Genomic DNA, 20,241 nt, shown 5'->3' on the forward strand with positions numbered 1-20,241 from the left:
TTGATATATTTATACGTTTCATTTTACGTGAAAGGATTTTCTATTTTAATTACATCATGATGTTTCTATACTTGATAAAGTTGCACGTATGCCTTTTAAAAGAGATACTGCGTTCTTAGAATTGCTAAGTTATTCTTAAATAATGCTACGTTTAAAAATCTGATGTGGACACCCCATGACCTTTATTGTATGGCCAATTAAATTATTCGATGTTTTGCTGCAATTCATTTAAACTTATTTCATTAGAAATATATTTCTCCCTCAATTAATTCAGATCTTAATTCGCGGACAGAAAAGCGTAGAACACCAAATACAGTTAAAACAGTTAAAAAAACAATTATCACAATTTAAATTAGAGTTTCTACGCAAAAACAAAACTGAAAGTTTACTTTTGGTCCCATTAGGCAAAAAGATATTGAAAGTGCAGAAACTGACTTAATTCACTATTCTACTGAATTTTAATATAAACAAATAGCGTTTCGTTAACTCGCCACTTACACTTTTAAATTTCTGATAATTGTATAGCTATTGTATGTAGATTAACTTAAGGCATAAAAACCTTAAGCGGAATTTAAAAACTACGTAATTCAACAGGCTTTTAAAACAAGATACATAAGAAAATAATTTTTGTTTCTAACTGCTCGCACCTAATCTTCTTCGCTAGTTATTTTATCTTTAAAATAAAATAAATGTTAAATTCACAAGAAGAAATTATTATTGTGATTTAAAACACGGAAGTTATTTCTCTCTCATTATGGTTAGTTACATGCTTTCTTACACTTGTAAATTTTAAAACAGTATACTAAAGCATTTCTTTTTCTTAAAGCTAGTTAAAATTTAGAAAATTTCTTTTATCTTTTCTTTCCGCCAGAAAGTTTAGATTATCTTTTCTTTCCTCCAGAACCTTCTGTTTAGACATTTTCAGTGCGTAAAAGGTCTAAACAGAAGTATAGATTCAGAATAGAATATAAGAAATCCTTTTAGAATATAGTAAATATTCTTTAGAAAATATACCCCCAATAAAAACAAGCAAACTTTGATAAAGCTGAAAAGAGATAGAAAATTCTCGTATAATCTAAATTTTGTTTTATCGCATTTAAGTTAACATTAATTTCGACACAGCCGTGAAAAGAAAATAAATCTGAATTCTTACATACCTATGTTAAAAATTGAATAAAATTCTTAAATTTATATTTTTCAGAGATGTTTTTATATTTTCGAATATGGTGCATATTAACTATTTGTAAAGGGAGTAATGAATTATTTAAATATTGCCTGAATATATGAAACTGTGTCATAGGAATATTTGAAAAGCGCAATCGAGCCATAGAAAGCAAAGTTTTATATGCTATTTTCAAATTCGAAAATGTTTTAATACGTTTGTTAAAATCTCTCTAAATAATGGCTTTATCTCTGTTCTGATAAAGTATGCAATTAAATAACTGATTAGAATATCTAGTGAGATTTAAAATCCTTAAAAATAGTGGAATAAAAGAAACCACTGTCGTCGTATTCAAATAAAATTAAGAAAGGATTGTAAAAACGTTATAAGATTACCGTCGGTCTAGCAATGATACTTTAGTCCTATAACCCTAACAGATGTACATCGAGTCGTCGCTATGTCTGAAATGTAATGGCAAAGTGTTGCTAAGGTTTTAAAACAACCTTTTTATTTAAATGTAAATTTGAAAATAAGGACACGATTTTGGGCTACATGTAATGATAGTTTTTGCTAATGCAATCTAAATAAGAGCAGTCAATTCAAACTAAACGTTGAACAGTAGGCTAAAACTACACAATTAAATACTAATTTGTAAGTTTGCTCAAGGAATTACTGGTACGTCAGTTTAAAGTACCGGCGTTGGGAGAATGAAAAGCCGAGATATATTAAAACTCTTAAGAGCTGGCAGAAATTAAGCACACTTCGCTAGGTATTCTCTCTGAGGATCCAAAAGCTTCAGCTTAATTACGTAAACACCTATTCTGGTGAGGAATAAGGAAAGAAGATTTTAAAGTACAGATCTAAATCATCATAAATTGCTAGTTTAAAGTAATACGCTCACAAAATTCATAAAATAACCCTATCTTTGTCAAATAAAACCACAAAACCATTATAAAAATGGATAAAATGAACCTCTGTATCCATTTCATATACGTATATCATGATACCATTTTACAAATGCGGGCAAAAAGGGTCAAAGTCTCCTTGTACAAATAAAAGCAAGAAACCGTTGGAATGAAAGTAAATAAAAAAAAAAAAAAAAAAAAAAAAAAAAAAAAAAACCACTATCACCATCTACTTGTTCAAATAAAATCAAGATACCATTAGAACAATGCGAATAAAAATTACCGCTACCTCCTAATTCATATAAAACCAAGAAACTATTGGAAAAAACGGATAAAATGAACCACTATATCTTTTTTCATATAAAATCACGAAACCATCGTAAAAAATTGGATAAAAAGAATCACTGGCTCCGTGTTCACATAAAATCATGAAACCACTGTAAAAAAGTGAGTAAAAGAGCCATTACCTCTTTGTTCAAATAAAAACAAGAAATCATTGGAAAAATGGATAAAAAAACGCATATATCTTTGTTCATATAAAAATAAAAGAAAATTATAAAACAGGGATAAAAGAACACTATGTAATAGTTCAAATAAAATCAATAAACCATTGAAAAAAGTGAATAAAAAGAATCAGACTCCTTGTTCAAATAAAATCAAGAAACTGTTGAAAAAAAAAAGGATAAAGAGAATCACTATCTCTTTGTTCAATTTATAGAGGCGTTAGGTTATTTTGAAGCAGGGTGCATGTAAAACGAGGAAGCCCCTCGTACGGACTCAAACCTGGACCTCTCGAATACGCACCGTGTGTGCTACTGTTACTCTACGCAAGGATGCTGAAAGACCACGCTGCTGTTTTGAATTACTAGCGATTATATTGCTGTGGTGCTGAGTGCTTTTAGCCATCGGGCAGGTTTCCGCAGATTTGTAAGAGTGAGAGCCTTCCTGCGCGTTAAATTATCCTCTAAGCCGTTACTATGTTTTAAGTTCATTGCTACCTGTTTCGCGCTAAGCCAGACGTGTTGCCTTTGTGTAAGCTCAAGTGGGGTCATCTGTAAAATTTTGGTGAGTGAATAGAGTGTTCTTTACACCCTTCTTTTCACTTTACTGTTGTACTAAGACGTGAGGATACATACAGACATTTAGAGATCGCAGTTTTTGCTACCCAAAAATAAGAGATTCTTTAAAAAAAGACAAGAAACCATTAAAAAGTCGATAAAAGTAACCACTATTTCTTTGTTCAAATAAATTCAAAAACACGTACATGAAATAAAACATTACATACATTGAACATTTTAAAATGATGTTAGTGTTGTTTAAAATGATTGGAGACTGACAACTTAACTAACAACTTCATCGGCAATGGCCAATACCTATCGTTCATTTAGCCTTCCAATTTTACATTCGCAAGCAGGGGCATGTTCCGTTTCAGTTTTGATGGCAAGCACCCGGTGGCGGATCCGATTGGCTCCCACTCCTCCTCACTTCTCACGAAGCCGTTCGACAGAAGTTTTCAGAGCACCTATCTACAATGTGGTTATGCCGTTAGATTGGTGCCCGGAGGCAAGCTGCCAGAGTTTTTTTTAATAGCAACTTTTTTTTTTCTGGCCAATGCTTCGTAAAAGCGGGGTGGGGGTTGCGTCCGCGAGAACGAAGTCCCACGGACGTTGGGTATCCAAACTCTGAATGGGTCCCGTATAATGAGGACCTCCTTCGTTTGGTGCGTCTGTCATGCCGCACAAACATAGGCTACAGTATGGGAAAATATGATAAGCCAAGTAATACTGAAAGCAAGAAAAATAACATCATTTATTGTTCAATGTGAAAAAAAGGGTACAATTGTAAGATTCCAAACCTAGAAGTTACTGCAATGTGTCTGGAATGTTAAGAAAGAACTAGTAAGCGAATAATCGCTTAGTTCAAAATGATAGAAGTGTGAACTTGCGAAGGTTGAATATCCTTTATTGTTCAAAATAAATTTAACAGACGACTCCTTTCTTGGAGTTTACAACAAAGCCTCCACTTGGGCTTGAACTCAGGAATGCTAAGAAATAAAACTTAACTGAAAGGATACAGCCTAAGCTAGCAATATTTTAACAGAGTTGGCCCTTTAACGCTAACTAACGGCGAAGCTATCAAGGCCATAAAGTATGGCCGAGCGTAGTAATAGCTTAAGAGAGAGTAGCTTAAAAGAAGAACGCGCGCTGCTCTGAATATCTGGCTCTCTAACGAAGTCAGTAGAACTTCACAGTTAAATACTTCTTCTCCTCATTTGCATTTGGCCGCGATTCTGAAAATACTTTCTGGCCAGAAGTTGTCAGCTGAAATTCAGAGAGGACAGGAAAATAGCATTTAACTAAAAATTAACTGTTAGAGAAATTAAGATAAACCTTACACAGTTCTATATCTCTTGTTCTAATGGGCCGATTGACGAAATTCAACTTGCGTTTTTCATGTCTCGAAAGCGCGACTTGGGATATGTATTAGATTTATATATAGCATTTCTCTAATATAGGTATTTAGACACAAAATCGGACTTTTTCTGAAATAACATACCAATTGTTGTTCCATATTTCAATTCTACGACTCAAATTACGCCAAATTACCAGTTTTGTAAAAATTGCAAGAGTAGTTTTTAAAAAATTAGCTCTCAAAATTTTAGCTGCTCAATGCTGATTGAGTTTGATATATATTTATTAATCTCTCTTTTTTATTAAACGCATTTGATTGTTCCTTTAACATTCCGAAATTCAGGTTCAGTCTAAATAAAAGTCAGACATTTTTTTATGATTCATTTTTAAAATTTGTATTTTTAAATAATTTTTATAAATTAAAAAAATTAATTAAAATTTACAAAATTTTACCATTATTTTAAAGTAGATGTAATCCTAAGCACACCTGCAAAATACTTTTTTAATACTTACTTTACTTTTAATACTTGCTTTTTTATTCAAAACTTCCGAGGATGTAAGTGAATTCATATAGTGGCGCGTTTGGAAATTTGGTATACTTGTTGAAAAGGATAAAACATCAAATGTGGTTTAGACACTTTGCTAAAGTTATTTGAAAGTAAGAACGATGTGACTTTTTTCTGCTCATGCACAATTTACAAAGATAGGAAAAAGGTACCTTTTTTTCCGATCCGGCATAATGGAGGGGAATTATTCTTGGCGCAAACTGAAACAAAATTGGGCCAAGATAAGTTTTTGAATTTGTCTGTAAATTTCGCAGCAAATTTTACAAAATTTAATATCTAGGCATAATGTGAGTCGTATAATCGAATTTTGGAAAATTATGCTATGTTATTTCAGAAAAAGTCTGATTTTGTGTCAAAATACCTATGTTAAAACAATTCTATATATAGATCTAATATAAATCCTAATTCGCGATTTCGAAACATGAAAAATGCAATTTGAATTTTGTCAAAGAAATGTCCCATTTTTTTCCGTAGTGTACATTTTATTTTACTAGAAATAGTTACATTTAGTCTTCTAAAATAAAACCTAGGTAAATGAATGTTATTTTTCTTACCATCAGCTTTAAGAATATTACAGTAACAATGTCACATTTGAAGCTTTAAATGATAAGCATACGTTAAAAATAAAAAGTAAGAAATTAAAGATAATTTTGACAAACGTTTTTTATTTCTGTTTGCATAATTAATTTGGGTTATTATATCTGGCGTATAATAAATAGTCTCTGATTTACTTTGCACTGAACTTAGAAGGATTTGCGACTGAAAAGCGACATGGTGTTGCCAATCCGTAAGGCATAAGATATTTGATATTTAAATATAATCTACATATTAGTGACCAACAAACTGAGCGATTTAAAAGCAATAAACATAGATATTAAACATATTTTTTTCTACTCTTTAATCTCACTAATTTAAAAAAACACAGTTGAATCATGACATGTTTTATTAGACACAGTAAATGCTTTTGTAAAATTATGCAAGTTGGGGTCATTAAAATCATTTTATATTTTTTTTTCATTTTCTTGTTTACTTTTCTAGGTAGTGACCAAGCATTCTTATGGTTTTTTCTAGGTAGTAGTGAATGTAAAAGAAGTATGAAAAAAATATACTTATTTCGAATAAATTCGTACTAGAGCTTCGCTGTTCTGCAGTTAGACGAAACCATCAGAATATTATTTAACGTATAAAAGCATTTACAAGGATTTGAGAGAAACATTATATAATTACTTTTAAAATTTTGGGTTCTCAGCATGTTAGTTAAATTTTTCATCCTTTTCATAATGATAAGTTTCTTAAATAAATATGGTTTAGACTAGCTGAGGCAATGTTTAACAAAATTTGAAAGGAAAAACTTACCAGATTTAGCCAAACGTTTGTTGTAATTATTTGGCTTTTTTCTTCCTGAAAGGAGAAAAAAAATATTACACTTAACTTAATGGCATTAATAAAATATCAGTTGCAGTGCCTTTATAATATTTGACTAAATTTACATCTTATTTTACCTAAACGGAAATAATTTCTATATGCTTATTTAGCTGCAAGCCAGTGAAAATTATATTTATCTTACCATTTATCGAAGATTTTTCTTCTTGGTATTTATTCTTTGGATGATAATGATGAATAAGATATATTTATTCTTTGGATATCCGCGGTTTCCTAAAATTTAATGTTCTTCTGGAGTGAATAGTAAGTACTGTCTAATTTAACTTTTAGCGCAACAAATTGTAATATAATGTGAACAAATTATTCTAATTCGTATATCAACAAGACTAAACGTCTTTTTAATTTGTGGATGCAAAACGTCAATTAATCTTCTTTATTCCTTAGATAAATTACAATCCATTAATTATAAAAACTGCTAGAGAAATTGTAAACAGTCATTAAACATCATAGAAATACGTAATGAAAAATTGTTCTAAAGTAGTTTATCAAGGCAGTAACAAAGGGAGGGATTGATTACAAACATACATTCTGGTATATGAAGAAATAAAACGACAGTACGGTAATCGTACAGCCGTACGAATGTGACGTTCATTATCTTAATGTTAATTTGTAATTACTGAACTTTCTCTTGCAGGAAAAATAATTAATAAAACCGAAATCGTCAGAAATTCCGATAGGGAAAGATGTCTAGAAAGAACATTAGTAATTCCAGATTGTTTTTATCATCAGCGTAGGTAGTCGCTTGGATCTTTATTTACAATTTAAGAAATTTGTCAGAAGGGGTTCGAGAAGAGTGATTGCTTGTGTGAGATTTCTTTCTGTTTGACTACATACATGAAAATGCTTAATAGGAAGGAATTCTTTGGATATCAGCTTTGGTTCATAATCCCTTCTATTCACGGAAATATTTGGCCTGACTTGAATTGCCGGTTTGGCTTCGCCTTATTGCTCGAGTAAAGGACGAAACACTTCGTATTTCGAATTCGTATTTATTTCTTAATTATTGTTCGTATTTAACTTCGTATTTATTTCTTAATTATTGTTCATTGAACGGGGGTTGGTTTGTTCCCCTTGAAAGGTCAACTAATTTCAATGACAAGGTCAATGACAATGATTACATGCATTTAATTTAATTCTTGCCTTTAATTTATTCCTTTTACAACTGAAATTTTGTTATTCATGATTTAATTCCCCTCCCCGTTAAAACATTTTAACAATTTACATTCAAGTTACTTCAAAACATCTTTCAAAATAGAACTTACTAAGTATGGATTCACTCTTGTAAGATAATTCTACTATAATTAAACTTAGAAAATAATTTAATCAATATTATTTAGTAAATAAATTATTATTAACTTACTTTGCAGCAATTGCGAATGTAGTAGAATAACTTGTTTTCGCACTAAATGAATTTAAGGTCATACAACATTTTATATATCCCTATGTGTAGATGTATATTATTTATTTGAATATGTATAGGTCTACATTTACTTACAGAGACAAGTTACAAATTTTAAAGCTAATTTAATAATTTAAAACAGGGTTTCAGAACGGAGTCAGCATTGACCCCATAGTGTTCCATGAAATTTTAAATGAAGTAAAATCATGAAGGGGTTGACTAGTATTTGATCCTAGTATTTGACTAGTATAATGAATTAAATCCACCACCCGAACCATTATTAACCTTGGTAACGTCATCATTAATATTCAGTAGTGGATTCACAGCCAACTTAAAGTCTTCTATGTAAAGAGGATGACAATGCTTCCAGAATCTCGGTAATTATGTATCAAGTCTGGGGGAAATATTTTAAATGTGTACATGTTCAACTTTTTTATTTTCAATATATATTTCGAGAACAACCAAAAATATCAGTTTCAGTTACACTTAATTTGCATGTATTAACGCAATAAAATGTCATTTCATTTCTAAAATCAATTACTAATGTAGCATACATAATTTGGCAACACTCGCTATCACGCCATCAGCTATACATTTCTGTACAAATCATGTACCTGAAAACATCTATGAATGAAACATATGTTCAGTATCTAGATGATGTTTCAGACAAAAACAAGACGGTGCCTTTAAAAAAAACAGCTTATTTATATTGACAAATAGCAGCAACATGCAGTACAAAAATAAATCCCTTTCTTCAACTTTGGATAGCGGTGTTTCTTTTTTTTTTCTATTCATTCCTTACTTCCAAAATTTATTTTCACAGTCGAACTGATTAATCATATAAAAACAGATCATTAAAATATTTTTATCGTTATTGGGGAATATATGAAATAGAAATGTCTTTAATAAGGTATTTACATGCCTAATTATAATCCTATCTAATAGTACATGTAAGCTTTAACATAATTATGTAAAATTGGAAATTATGCATTCTTTTCCAAGAATCTTTATTTAGAATTACTTTTTCAACCTTACTAACATTTCCAAAATACATATATCTGAGAGGATTAAATCCTCACTTTTAAATTACCAAAATCATGTTTTCTTTTTCCGTACTTCCTTTTTGAGCATAAAGATATGACTTGAAATTTGGTTAATTTTGTTCTTCAGATGAGCAACAAAAAAGTCTTGTTTACAGGAAACCCTGCGGAATAAAATTTCTCCGAACTACTAAACAAGTTTTCACTTAATCCCCGTAATGAGAAAGCTTTATTCTTGGTGCATGTTTTTTAACCGTCTGGTTTCTAATGCAGCTGAATGCGAAATTTTCACATAGGAGCGAAAATAAAAATTAAAAATAAGTCGTTCATGGCTTAAGAACTTTTTAAGTGTTTATTCCTAATTCCCTTCTTGAGCGAAAAGAAATTGCTTTAGCGGAAAAGAGCACTTTGATCGTAAAAAAACAACAAACCCTCCAACTGTCCTAGGATGTGATTCTGAAATCTCAAAAGTTCCAAAAACTGCAGAAGAAAGAATTATTTTATTAATTATGATTTAAAAATCCTCCAGATATTTTATACCTGGACCCCTTTTCTGCTAATGAGTTTCTTAACCTCTAAGTACACGCGCATTATAATAAATAAAAAAAAATAAAAAAAAAACTTCAGGTGAAATACATTTCAAGTAGATATGTATATATGTTACCGTGAAATACCAAAATCTGGAGAAAGCCGACATTCTCCAGTAAATATCAGCAGTCACATAATTGCTTAGTCCGATTATTTGCTAAATGCGTTTATTTCTCGCTCACTCCGGCAAATATCGACATTCCCCATGTACTAATGGTAAATGTTGAATAAAAATATTCTTCTTAGGTTTTTAAATCATACTTCGTTATTAAAACATGTATGTCAATATACAAAAAGTTTAAGTAAGAGCATATGTAAAACTTATTAAGATATTTTCTCGCCCACTTTCAGGACGCCTTCGTGGTGTAGCTGTATTACACTCGGCGCGTGTTCGAGGGGTCCAGGTTCGAGTCCCGGCGAGGGTATTGCAGATTTTTCACATTTCCTATATTAAAAAAACCTTAATGTCTCTAAAAATGGCACCTGAACTAAAACATGTTGGATAATATATTGCAAACGTTAGTACCATATCATTGCGAAAGTCATTGCAGTGATCATTAATCGTCAGTACCAGAAGTGTATATATATATATATATATATATAATGGTGTGTGTGTGTGTAAAGATTTTTGATGCGCAGTCGAAGCTTGGACCTCTTAACAGTCATGGCTAGTTGTTAAGATGAAGAACGGCCATGCAGATAAAGTTAACGACTTGGATTTCAGTTTGGGAAGGGAAGCACGACGCAATTAACTCGTTAGGGTATTTATACTAAATCTGAATATAAGTAGAGCTAGTCTGCGATTGGTTAATTTGACGTTGTTACATAATATAGAAGATTCTCGAATTTGAAAGATCAGATGAATTTAGGGGGAGATCACCAAATCCATAACGTTAATTTTGAGGTCGCCAATTATATTTAAAGCAGCTATCGTATTTTGTTATATCTTATACTCTGGATGTATATATCTATATATATATATATATATATACTCCCACCTACACCCTTATCCAGCCTTTATTTTCGCAATCGTTAGTTGTCGCAACACTTCCAACTGAAGATGTGTTTTAAAACTGAAATATTGTTCATGTTTTGGTGATATTTAATTTAAAAATTCCCAGTTTTTGATATCATTTTGAACTTGCGTTGACGTATCGGTTAATTAAGTGAGAATAAATCGAGGAGTATCTTTAAGTGAAGTGCAGCAAAAAATCTGTATAATTTAATAAACCGTAAAAGGAAGTCATGTCGTGCCAATATTATATGTTTTTAATTGTCCTTATCTTAACAGACGACGAATGAAGTATTTTAGTATTTTAGCTGTTTTGCCTACTGACCAAATAATCGAGACACGCTTGGACACCCTTGCCTATTGACCATGTAATCGAGTCATACTTGGACACTAGTTTTTTTCATTTGATGAAAGAGTCGGATTTTTAATACTTAATGTGATTTAGTGTTGTAAGTTTACCTTGATGTTTTAATGATACGCTTTTTAGGATGTTAACAAGAGCATTTACATGGCCATACAAGGGCAGATTGCATTCGTTTTACCGTTTTGACATTTGTTGTTGCAATTTGCTATGGTAATTTTGCACATTCACAGTAAAATTCAAATAAAAATACAAATTAATTATACAGATACAAAAATACAGTTACAAAATAATAGGTTTAAAATACAGGCTCATAGGAAAGACACGCACACCCCAAGTTCGGATTGACGGTAATTTGAACGCCGAAGGGTACAGTTCCCACATCTTACGTCAAATGGTTGTGCCCTATCTTCGAGGGCCCGAAACGCCATGTTCCAAGAAGATAATGCAAGATCATATGTTGCACGTCGTGTTCTGACCTTCCTCGATACACAGCGTTTTGTTTTGTTTTATACGGACGCAGCCCTTCCGCCTGGTTTGTTGAACCTTATGAAGAAAAGCGGGCGCAACCCTTCCAGCAACAAACAATACGAGCCGGCGAGCCGGCTGTGTCCAAATAAAAACAAAATTAATTTAGCAGCTTACCAAAAATTAAATAAATAATAAATAAAATAAAATAATACACAGCGTAAAATAAAATAATACACAGCGATACACAGCGTATTCGATTACTGTCCTGGAAAGCACGTTCTCCAGGTCTGTCATCCATTGAAAACATATACTCATGGATTGCTGAGAGACTGGCTCGCCACCTCTCTCCAGCTAATACGTTTGATGCAGCATGGAATGAGTTGCCCATTTATGTCATCCAAGCCCAGTTTGACTCATGCTTAAAGGGATAATGTCCGTTTAAGCTTGCCTAATGACATAGCCTAATGGGGTAAGGTCCGTTCAAGCTGGCAGGGGTGGCAGCTGTTTCTACTAATTTCGCACCCCTGTAAACCTCGAAATGCTTACAAATTTAATCCTTTTGTCTTCATGGCATACTGCTTATCTGTAATAAATATCTTTTTCGTATTTGCTTTCTTTTCTGGTGTTACACAATTTTAATGGCCAGCAGTGTATTTAACCCTTTCATGTTTTACTGATGTTTCTCAAATGTAACTTTCAAGGGATTTATATTTGTTTTAAATAACCAATATTATCCAATTTGTTATTCTTTCCTTTAAGCTTTCATTTCCCTAATTGTCAGTGCCAGAATATTTAAATTTTGGCAAGGCGCTTGAAGGAGGGCAAATTCTGCTTTGAAGAAATAGTTTAAAAACCCAGTTTCGGTAGGAAAGAGGAGAGTTAAGGCGGAAGAGGAGGCTCCTCTGCGGTTTAAAGAGCCGCCACCTCTGCGGTTTAAACGTTTGTTTATTGCTGGTTTGCGTGGCTTAATTGCACTTACTTGCTGCCAATAGTTTTGACGGGGGTTTAAGGAACGGGATCTAGCTGAGCCCTGTCGTTTAGTTCTATCACTTGTTCATATCTTCAAATTTTTTTAGTTTAGTTCTATCACTTGTTCATATCTTCAAATTTTTTTAGTTTCGTTATCTGACTTTAGTTACCGCGCAAGTGGAGGCGTAGTTTGTTACCATCGAGTTGACGCATTGCAAATTTTAAAGACTTAATAAAAGGTACTTTTAATCCTTCTCTTGTGCAGTCACTACTGTTCCAGTTTTCATACAAAAGTGAATCTGATGAACTCTACAACTTAATGATTAATTATATTAACATGTTTTAAGACGAACGTATATACATTTACTTTCACATGTTAGGAAATCATTCTTGAATATATATAGATAGATAGAGGGATTTAAAATTAGAACAAATACTGTAACCTGTAGTGCGGCTGCGAGTAATAGTAGTTTATTGCGTTACATTACCTTCTTGCACTCTACCCTGCTGGATCATTCGAATCACAAATTTTGTCAGAGAAATAGTATCACATATTGTACTAATATAGGATACAGTGGCTTAATAAATTTGATAAAAGTTAACCACTTGTTAATTTAGTATTCATGAATTTTCAGACTGTATTAGGTTTGTTCACCGGTAACTGCAGGTTAAACAATCCAAGATCTGTCGCGATTACATCTGATACCTGAATATACTATGTGTAGCACAACTTTGAACAATCTAATTTTGACAATTTTAAATTTTCTCGAATAAGTGGACCTGAACTTTTCCCCCGCAAAAATTGTGTTGTTAACACTATTACGGTGGAAAATCGTATTGTTAAAATTATAAAAAATTAATGTTGCATTTTCTCGACAACTTGATATTTTTGTTCGGAAAAACCAAGAAGCCCATATTATTTTGAATGAAGCAAAAATTGTCTGTTTTTTTCTCTTATTAAGCCGAAATTAAATTAAATTTGGCTTAATGAGACTTTAAAATTAATACGGTTATATGGTATTTCTCTCACTTTCTTAGCGTGCCTTCGTGGTGTAGTAGTTCTGCACGATGGGCCGGTATTCCAGAGGTCCATGGTTCGATTCCCTGCGAAGGCGGTTGCTAATTTTTAATCTCGTCTGCTTTCAAAAATTACCTAATATCTCACCCTGCGGAGTTAGCCGGAAAATAACCATATTATTTATAGAATTTAAGCTATTTCTCCCTAACCTACAAATGAAATTTCCCTATAATGCATTATTTCATTTATATCACACTAATAAATATAAATATATTAATTATATAAATATCTGAATTTTTATTCTATGATAAGCAGCTTCCTTAATGTGTAATGAAATATTTAACAAAGTTCGAAAGGGGGGAAAAAAACGTTTTTATCTGACAAGATAATATTGAGTAAAAGAGCAAAGTTTTTAAAATAAAAAGAAAATTCAAGCTGTGATTCAAGCTGCGATTTTATATATTTTTGTTTTGAGAAACAATATTTTATTCTGTCACTTCAATTTTCATTAGATCGGTGTAATGAAACTTAACTTTCAGTTAAGACAGTTTACTGGTATAAAAAATAATTTTTATTTGAGAAAAGATGTTAAGACCAGTTTGTGATTTTATGCGTCACATGATAATATGATTGGCATATGTGCTTTTTTTCATCCTGTAAATGCAGACATTGTAACTAAGTCCTACATAAACTTCAAAGTGCTGTGATGTCTCGATATACGTGGAATCCGCCCTACTAAGCATGTGTGCTACTCGGAAGAAAAAGGTTTCCTTCGTCTGTTATATACTATATTTGTTACTCACCACTAGGGCAATACACTTGTTTACCTCTTCAGAATAACTATAACTTTGAGCTTTAAACTGTTATTTTATTTTATTCCATTAATTGATTGTAAATTCATTAATAATCAGTTTTAAGAAAGTTGATGAGAACAGTCAACGAAGAAAATTGTTAGGACCATAATGGAAGTGATTAAAGAGACTCTTGAAAAGTATAAAGATGACATCATACCTGGAATATGTCCTGTTGCATATATTATGCCGACTACAATGGTGTTAATGATCGTGAAAACAAAAACGGCATCGGATAACATTGCGACAGGGGTGAAATCGATTACCAAGCAAACATCAAAGATGTTACAGCAAGTTTAAGAATTGATTCTGATTTGGCTACAATAAAAGCATAGCGCAATATTATGTCCAGTGCTTAATTTATGCACAGTTAATATTTCATCTCCTGCTTTTGAAGCTTAGTACTAAACAGTGTTATAACAATAAAAATAAGAAAAATTTAATTATTTTTTCTTTATTTCTTATTGGAAAGGATTTTTTTGGGTACGTCCAAGGATCTGGAACGGATTAATGACTTATACAGTTTCGATTTTCGTCACATGGTATTACAAGATATATTCACCTTGTAGGGATTTATATTTATTTTAAATTACCAATTTTATTTAATTTGTTATTCTTTTCTATAAGCCTTCATTCCCCTAATTGTCAATATCAGAATATTGAAATTTGGTAGCGAGCGTGAAGGAATGGAAATTCCATCTTGAAGAAAGAGTCTAAACCGAGGTTCAGTAGGAAAGAGAGAGAGTTGGGCAATTGCCGTCACCTCTGCTGCTTAAGCATCTGCTCCCACAGTTATTGCTGGTTCGTGTGGCTTAATTGCATTTACTTGCTGCCACAAGTTTTCGACGGGGGCTTAAAAAACATGAATTATTCTGACCCGTGCAGTTTTAGTTCGATGACTTGTACATTAGTTCTTTAATTTCAGTTACCGCCCAAGCAGAGGCGTAGTTTGTTAGCGTCGAACTGACGCATTGTAAATTTAAAGAGTTAAAAAAGTTTACTTTTAACCCTTCTTCCGTGCACTTACTACTCTTACAGTTTTCACACAGTTACTCGTAGTGGACTCTAAAACCATTCTAATGACACCGAAATAGCTTCTCTTTGCTCTAATAGTGTATTTGTTTTTTAAAGAAAGACATAACGAAATCTATTTAAGATCTCATCAGTCAAGAAATCAAATAATTTGTTCTCACTAAAAGCATACTTGATGAAAGTTTTATCTTGTTGATATCAATCCATTGTTAGCGTTATCAATAAAAATCTAGAACAATATACAGTGCTCGATGTTGATTAAGGAACTCTGGGATTTTAGACATAACATTCGCTCTGGAGTTTCTAATGCTTACTATCCTTGTCAAAAGCAAAGACAAAGTTATGAGGAGTTAAAGGATATTTGAAAACTCCTTTATTTCCGGAACCCAAGTCCTGGACCTCCTAGGCTTAGGCAGTGATCAGGGAATGATCGTACTTAATGAAAGCCTTCCAGCTTGAAACGTATTAGCAAGTTGCTAATACGTATTAGCAATTGTCAGGCAAAATAACAGTGAGTGTTCAAAAACAAGTTTCTTTCTGGTTGAAAAAATTCACAATACCAACTGACTTATTAAGCAGCAAACATTTTCTTACATCTTATACGAAGTAAAGAAAGTATTGCAATCGGAAAAAATTTGGGTACCATATTTCAACGAAAATATATATTTTAACTACTCACAAATTCATTTAGACTACTTTTTGCTCGAAATCTGTATGTACGGACAAAATAAAAGACCATATTTTCCAGTACGGATTGAATGGACATTCAGAGGGAACTTTTTCGTGCCATCTGTACGTACGTATGAATATATCTCGCATAACTCAAAAAGAATTAGACGTAGAACGTAGAAAGTTTGTATATGGGACTTTAATAACTTTATGTTGCAATCAGCCGCGCCAAATGCACATATGTACCCACCCTCTTACGCGGTTCGTTGAGCTCTAGTTTTTACTCTTATATTACTAACTTGTTCGTTTTTTCTTTAGAAGATGACTGAATTATATTCTTCTTACTTTCCGGTTAAAATTTTATGACTTTAACTAATCTGTATGCAATAGTTGTAGATTTATCAAAAGTTTTAAAGTGGCGCTAGGCCTAACCGGGTTCCCATTTCTGTGGATTTGAAACTCTTTGTAGAACAGTGAATTAGTCAATCGGTGCACCCACTTCAGTGTCCTTTTGCCCCGTGGGACCTAACGTTAACTTTCAGCTTTGTGCATGAAAAATCTATCTTCTTGCGCGCTGGTCAAATGCATGGCTTGATTTTGCAAAGAAATTCTAATTTTGATTGAAAAAAAAAATTATCGTTTTTAAGCTTTTTAAGCTTTATTTGGTGTTTTATGTTTTTTCTGTATTTACAGTTTTTATTGATGCTGTTTTGAGTTTTTATATATTTTTGTCTTACCGTGAAATTAGAACTGAAATTATTGAAGGAAAAGTATACCTCTAATGAAATTTCAGAAAATAAGTTTAAATGAAGTGCAGAAAAAATAATTATAATTTCATAGCCCGCGCAGAAGTCATATGGTGATCAGATTTTTTTAGTGATTTTATTTTGTTTTGATAATCTGCGGTAATGTTTTCTTAAACGAAAATTTACTTTGACGTCTCAAAACTCATATTCTTTTTTAAAGAAACAAAAAAAGAATTAATTTTTTTTCCAGTGCTTAATTTTAATTTTTTTTTCCAGTTTGGAAAGGATAATATTTCTCCTTTTTTCCTCCTTCCTATTAAAATTGCTATGTTCTAAATATGTGTTGACAGAAGAAATCTACATTTATGAGGAATATATTAATAAAGTATGCGTAAACGTTATGTTGAGACTCTGACAAGAAGCAGCATTTCTGTGATATAGTATACATGCAATAAACGAATAAAAATATATTTATTATAATATTATTTCTTCAGAAACGCGGTGCACCAGAGGCTGAGTTGTAAAGTCGCTGAGCACTGATAGTTCTGTTCGGGATTCGATTCCCTCGGAATGGGCTGGCTGCATGAGACTTCGTGTTTTTCCCCATGCGTAAGGTGTATAAGGGCCAATGTGCCTTAAACAGAGCTCCACAAAAGTATCGCTTCCCTACGTAAATAGCCCTCGAGTGCTTTGCCATAATTAAACAAAACATTTTCAGAAACCAATTCTAGCACTTTTAGCTCTACAGTTAATAAACGTACTCACGAAAAGTGTAACTTCAACCAATTGGTATTACTATATTTTTTTACTCTACCAGTTCTGCCAAAAGTGGTTTAAATAATTATGATATCCATAAACTACTATAAAAACTCTTAAGTGGGTTGTTAATATTTATATTTCTTTGTCAAACCCACTACATATCTTTCAACCATTCAAGAATGTTTTCGTCATTAAAAAAAAAATATATATCCCATCAGAAAAGGCACACTTATGTATATATATATATATATATATATAGTTGAGTCTGAAGTTGAATAAAGCACGCGATTGCATGTCATTTCAATGTATGTTGAAAATATTTCGTTATTGTCAGCATTTTAAATTAAAATTTTTTAATTTAAAGTTAGGATAATAGCCACGATATGTTACTGCCACATTAATTCTTTTATTGCTTTTGACTAAAAGTTGTTAGATTACATTAAATTTAAATGATGACGTTCTTGAATTTGTACAACTTTAATCAGCTGAGATATTACTTAAAAATTCTAAAAGCGCTATTTTTTTAAAATATGTTATTATTTTTTGGAAAAATAAATAAAATTTTTTCGGATAATATGTTTTTTCATGGTTTTAGATACGTCCACTTAATTTACATATGCTTTTGAATTTAAATGATATCGTAAATTAGTTCGCAACAATAATAATTATTTAAATTTTTTTTACGATACATATTTCTTAATTAAATTTTAATTGAATATGAGCTTTTCCTTGCAGCAACGACGAAAAAGAATTATTTAAATTTAATTTAACTTAACTATATTCTTGTGAAACAATTTTGTTGAAACTTTGTGCGCATTCTGCAAATTTAAACTTTTTTTTTTTTTTTTTTCGTTTTGGGTCTTAAATTGAACATGTGATCCTTGGAGACGGTATATGGGAACTTTTCTTATTATAAATAATTATGAATTATTAATCGCATTAATATATATATATATATATTGATACAATTTTGTGTGTGATTATGTTGAATTTTATAAAAAATAAAGGAATTTTAATAACGAATCTATTGTTTGAATAAGAAACCCGAAAATTTTCACGATTTCTCTTTCTACAGCGGCCCATTAGCGGCACCAAAAAGTCACTGAACACTGTGAACACTGGTAGTTCGGTTCAACTTTCGAATCCCGGCGAACGGGCTGGCTGCACGGGTGCTTTCGTGATTTTCCGCATGTATATAGTATATTCATTATCTTCTGGATGCATAATTGAATGATGAGGGCGCAGCCTGCTCAAAACCGCTGAACACTGGTAGTTCGGTCCAACTTTCGAATCCTGGCGAGAAGGCAGGTTACGCGGGTGTTTTTTTTTATTTTACACATCTGTATCGTGTATGCAGTGTCTTCTAGATGCATAAATGAATAAAGCGGGCGCAGCCCGCGCAAGAAAGCTGAACACTGATAGTTCGCTACAACATACGAGTCCCGGCGAGCAGGCTGTTGCATAGGTGTTTTCATGATTTTCCGCATGTGTATCGTGTATACAGAGTCTTCTGGATACATAAGTGCATAAAGCGGGCGAAGCCCGCGCAAAACAGATGAACACTGGTAGTTCGGTCCAACTTTTGAATCCCGGCGAGCAGGCAGGCTACACGGGTGTTTTTGTGATTTTACGCATGTGTATCGTATATGCAATGTCTTCTGCATGAATAAGTGAATAAAGCGGGCGCAGCCCGCGCAAGAAAGCTGAACACTGGTAGTTCGGTCCAACTTACGAGTCCTGGCCAGCAGGCTAGCTGCATTTGTGGTTTCGTGATTTTCCGCGTGTGTATGGTGTATGTAGTATCTTGCGCATGCATACGTGTATAAAGCGGGCGCGGCCCGCGCAAAACCGCTGAACACTGGTAGTTCGGTCCAACATTCGAATACCCGTGAAAGGGCTGGCTGCATGGGTGTTTTCGTGATTTTCCGCATGTTTTAACATGTATGCAGTATCTTCTACATGCATACGTCAATAAAGCGGGCGCAGTCCAGATACAATCGCTGTACCCTGGTAGTTCGGTCCAACTTTCGAATACCCCGAAGGCATCCATCCCCTAATGTAGCGGGCTTCAGCCCGCTCACCTGGCGGGTTTGCCCGCTAGTTTTTTATTAAAATTTGCTGTATTTGATATCGCTTTAAATTAACAACAAGTGCTCGGATACTAAATAAATTAAAATAATTCGAGATCGAATTTTTCTTCTCAAATGCCATTTAACGATATTCTTTCGTGATTTAATAGTGACTTTAATTTATAATTTTGTTAGATTGGCCGTGCCGAAATAATTTTCACACAAATGACTTATTAAATGGTCAAAAATATGTTCTTAATATTTTCATGAAGCTCGATTACTTCAGAATCGTTATCTAATAACAGCATAATAAATTCCTTAAGCTACAAATAATTTCAATTTTAATTAAAAATTAATATTTCGAGTTGGCTGCATGTTCCAGGATTTCTATAACATTCTGTAAATAAGATCCCTAGTTTGGAAACAAATACATTTTGATCAGTGCTTTTCATAAAATCTTCATAGAAATGCTGTTTATGTAATTCCTTAATATCAGAAACTTTTTTACAAACTACTTTTTATTTTTGTTACCCACAAACGAAAACATTTTGTTGCTCGACTTGTATTCGGCCACTGAATAAGATTCTCGATTTTAATATCAAGTATGTTGGTCAATTTTTGACGTACGGGAGTTATATGTTTTATATTCTTATAATGAGTACAAAATTGTTTTATACATATGTATAGAAACAGGACAGACACATAAAAATTCAGGTTTCGTGTTTTATATAAAATTAAATTTTAAGTAAAAAATTACGATATTGTAAATA

General features: G+C 32.4%; 1 protein-coding gene across 1 annotated transcript in view; it reads right to left on the minus strand.

The window, feature by feature from the left end:
• Positions 1-20,241, minus strand: part of LOC118199075 (neuronal acetylcholine receptor subunit alpha-7-like) — a 434,684-nt gene that overhangs the window by 81,222 nt on the left and 333,221 nt on the right. Inside the window, exon 3 of the mRNA XM_085818930.1 lies at positions 6,401-6,445. Coding sequence (XP_085675056.1) covers positions 6,401-6,445 — 45 coding nt within the window. The remainder of the gene's footprint in view (positions 1-6,400; positions 6,446-20,241) is intronic.

The sequence above is a fragment of the Stegodyphus dumicola genome, chromosome 6 (genome assembly GCF_044657685.1).
Source record: "Stegodyphus dumicola isolate Sdum_Otavi_A_Nest chromosome 6, ASM4465768v1".
Lineage (NCBI taxonomy): Eukaryota > Metazoa > Arthropoda > Arachnida > Araneae > Eresidae > Stegodyphus > Stegodyphus dumicola.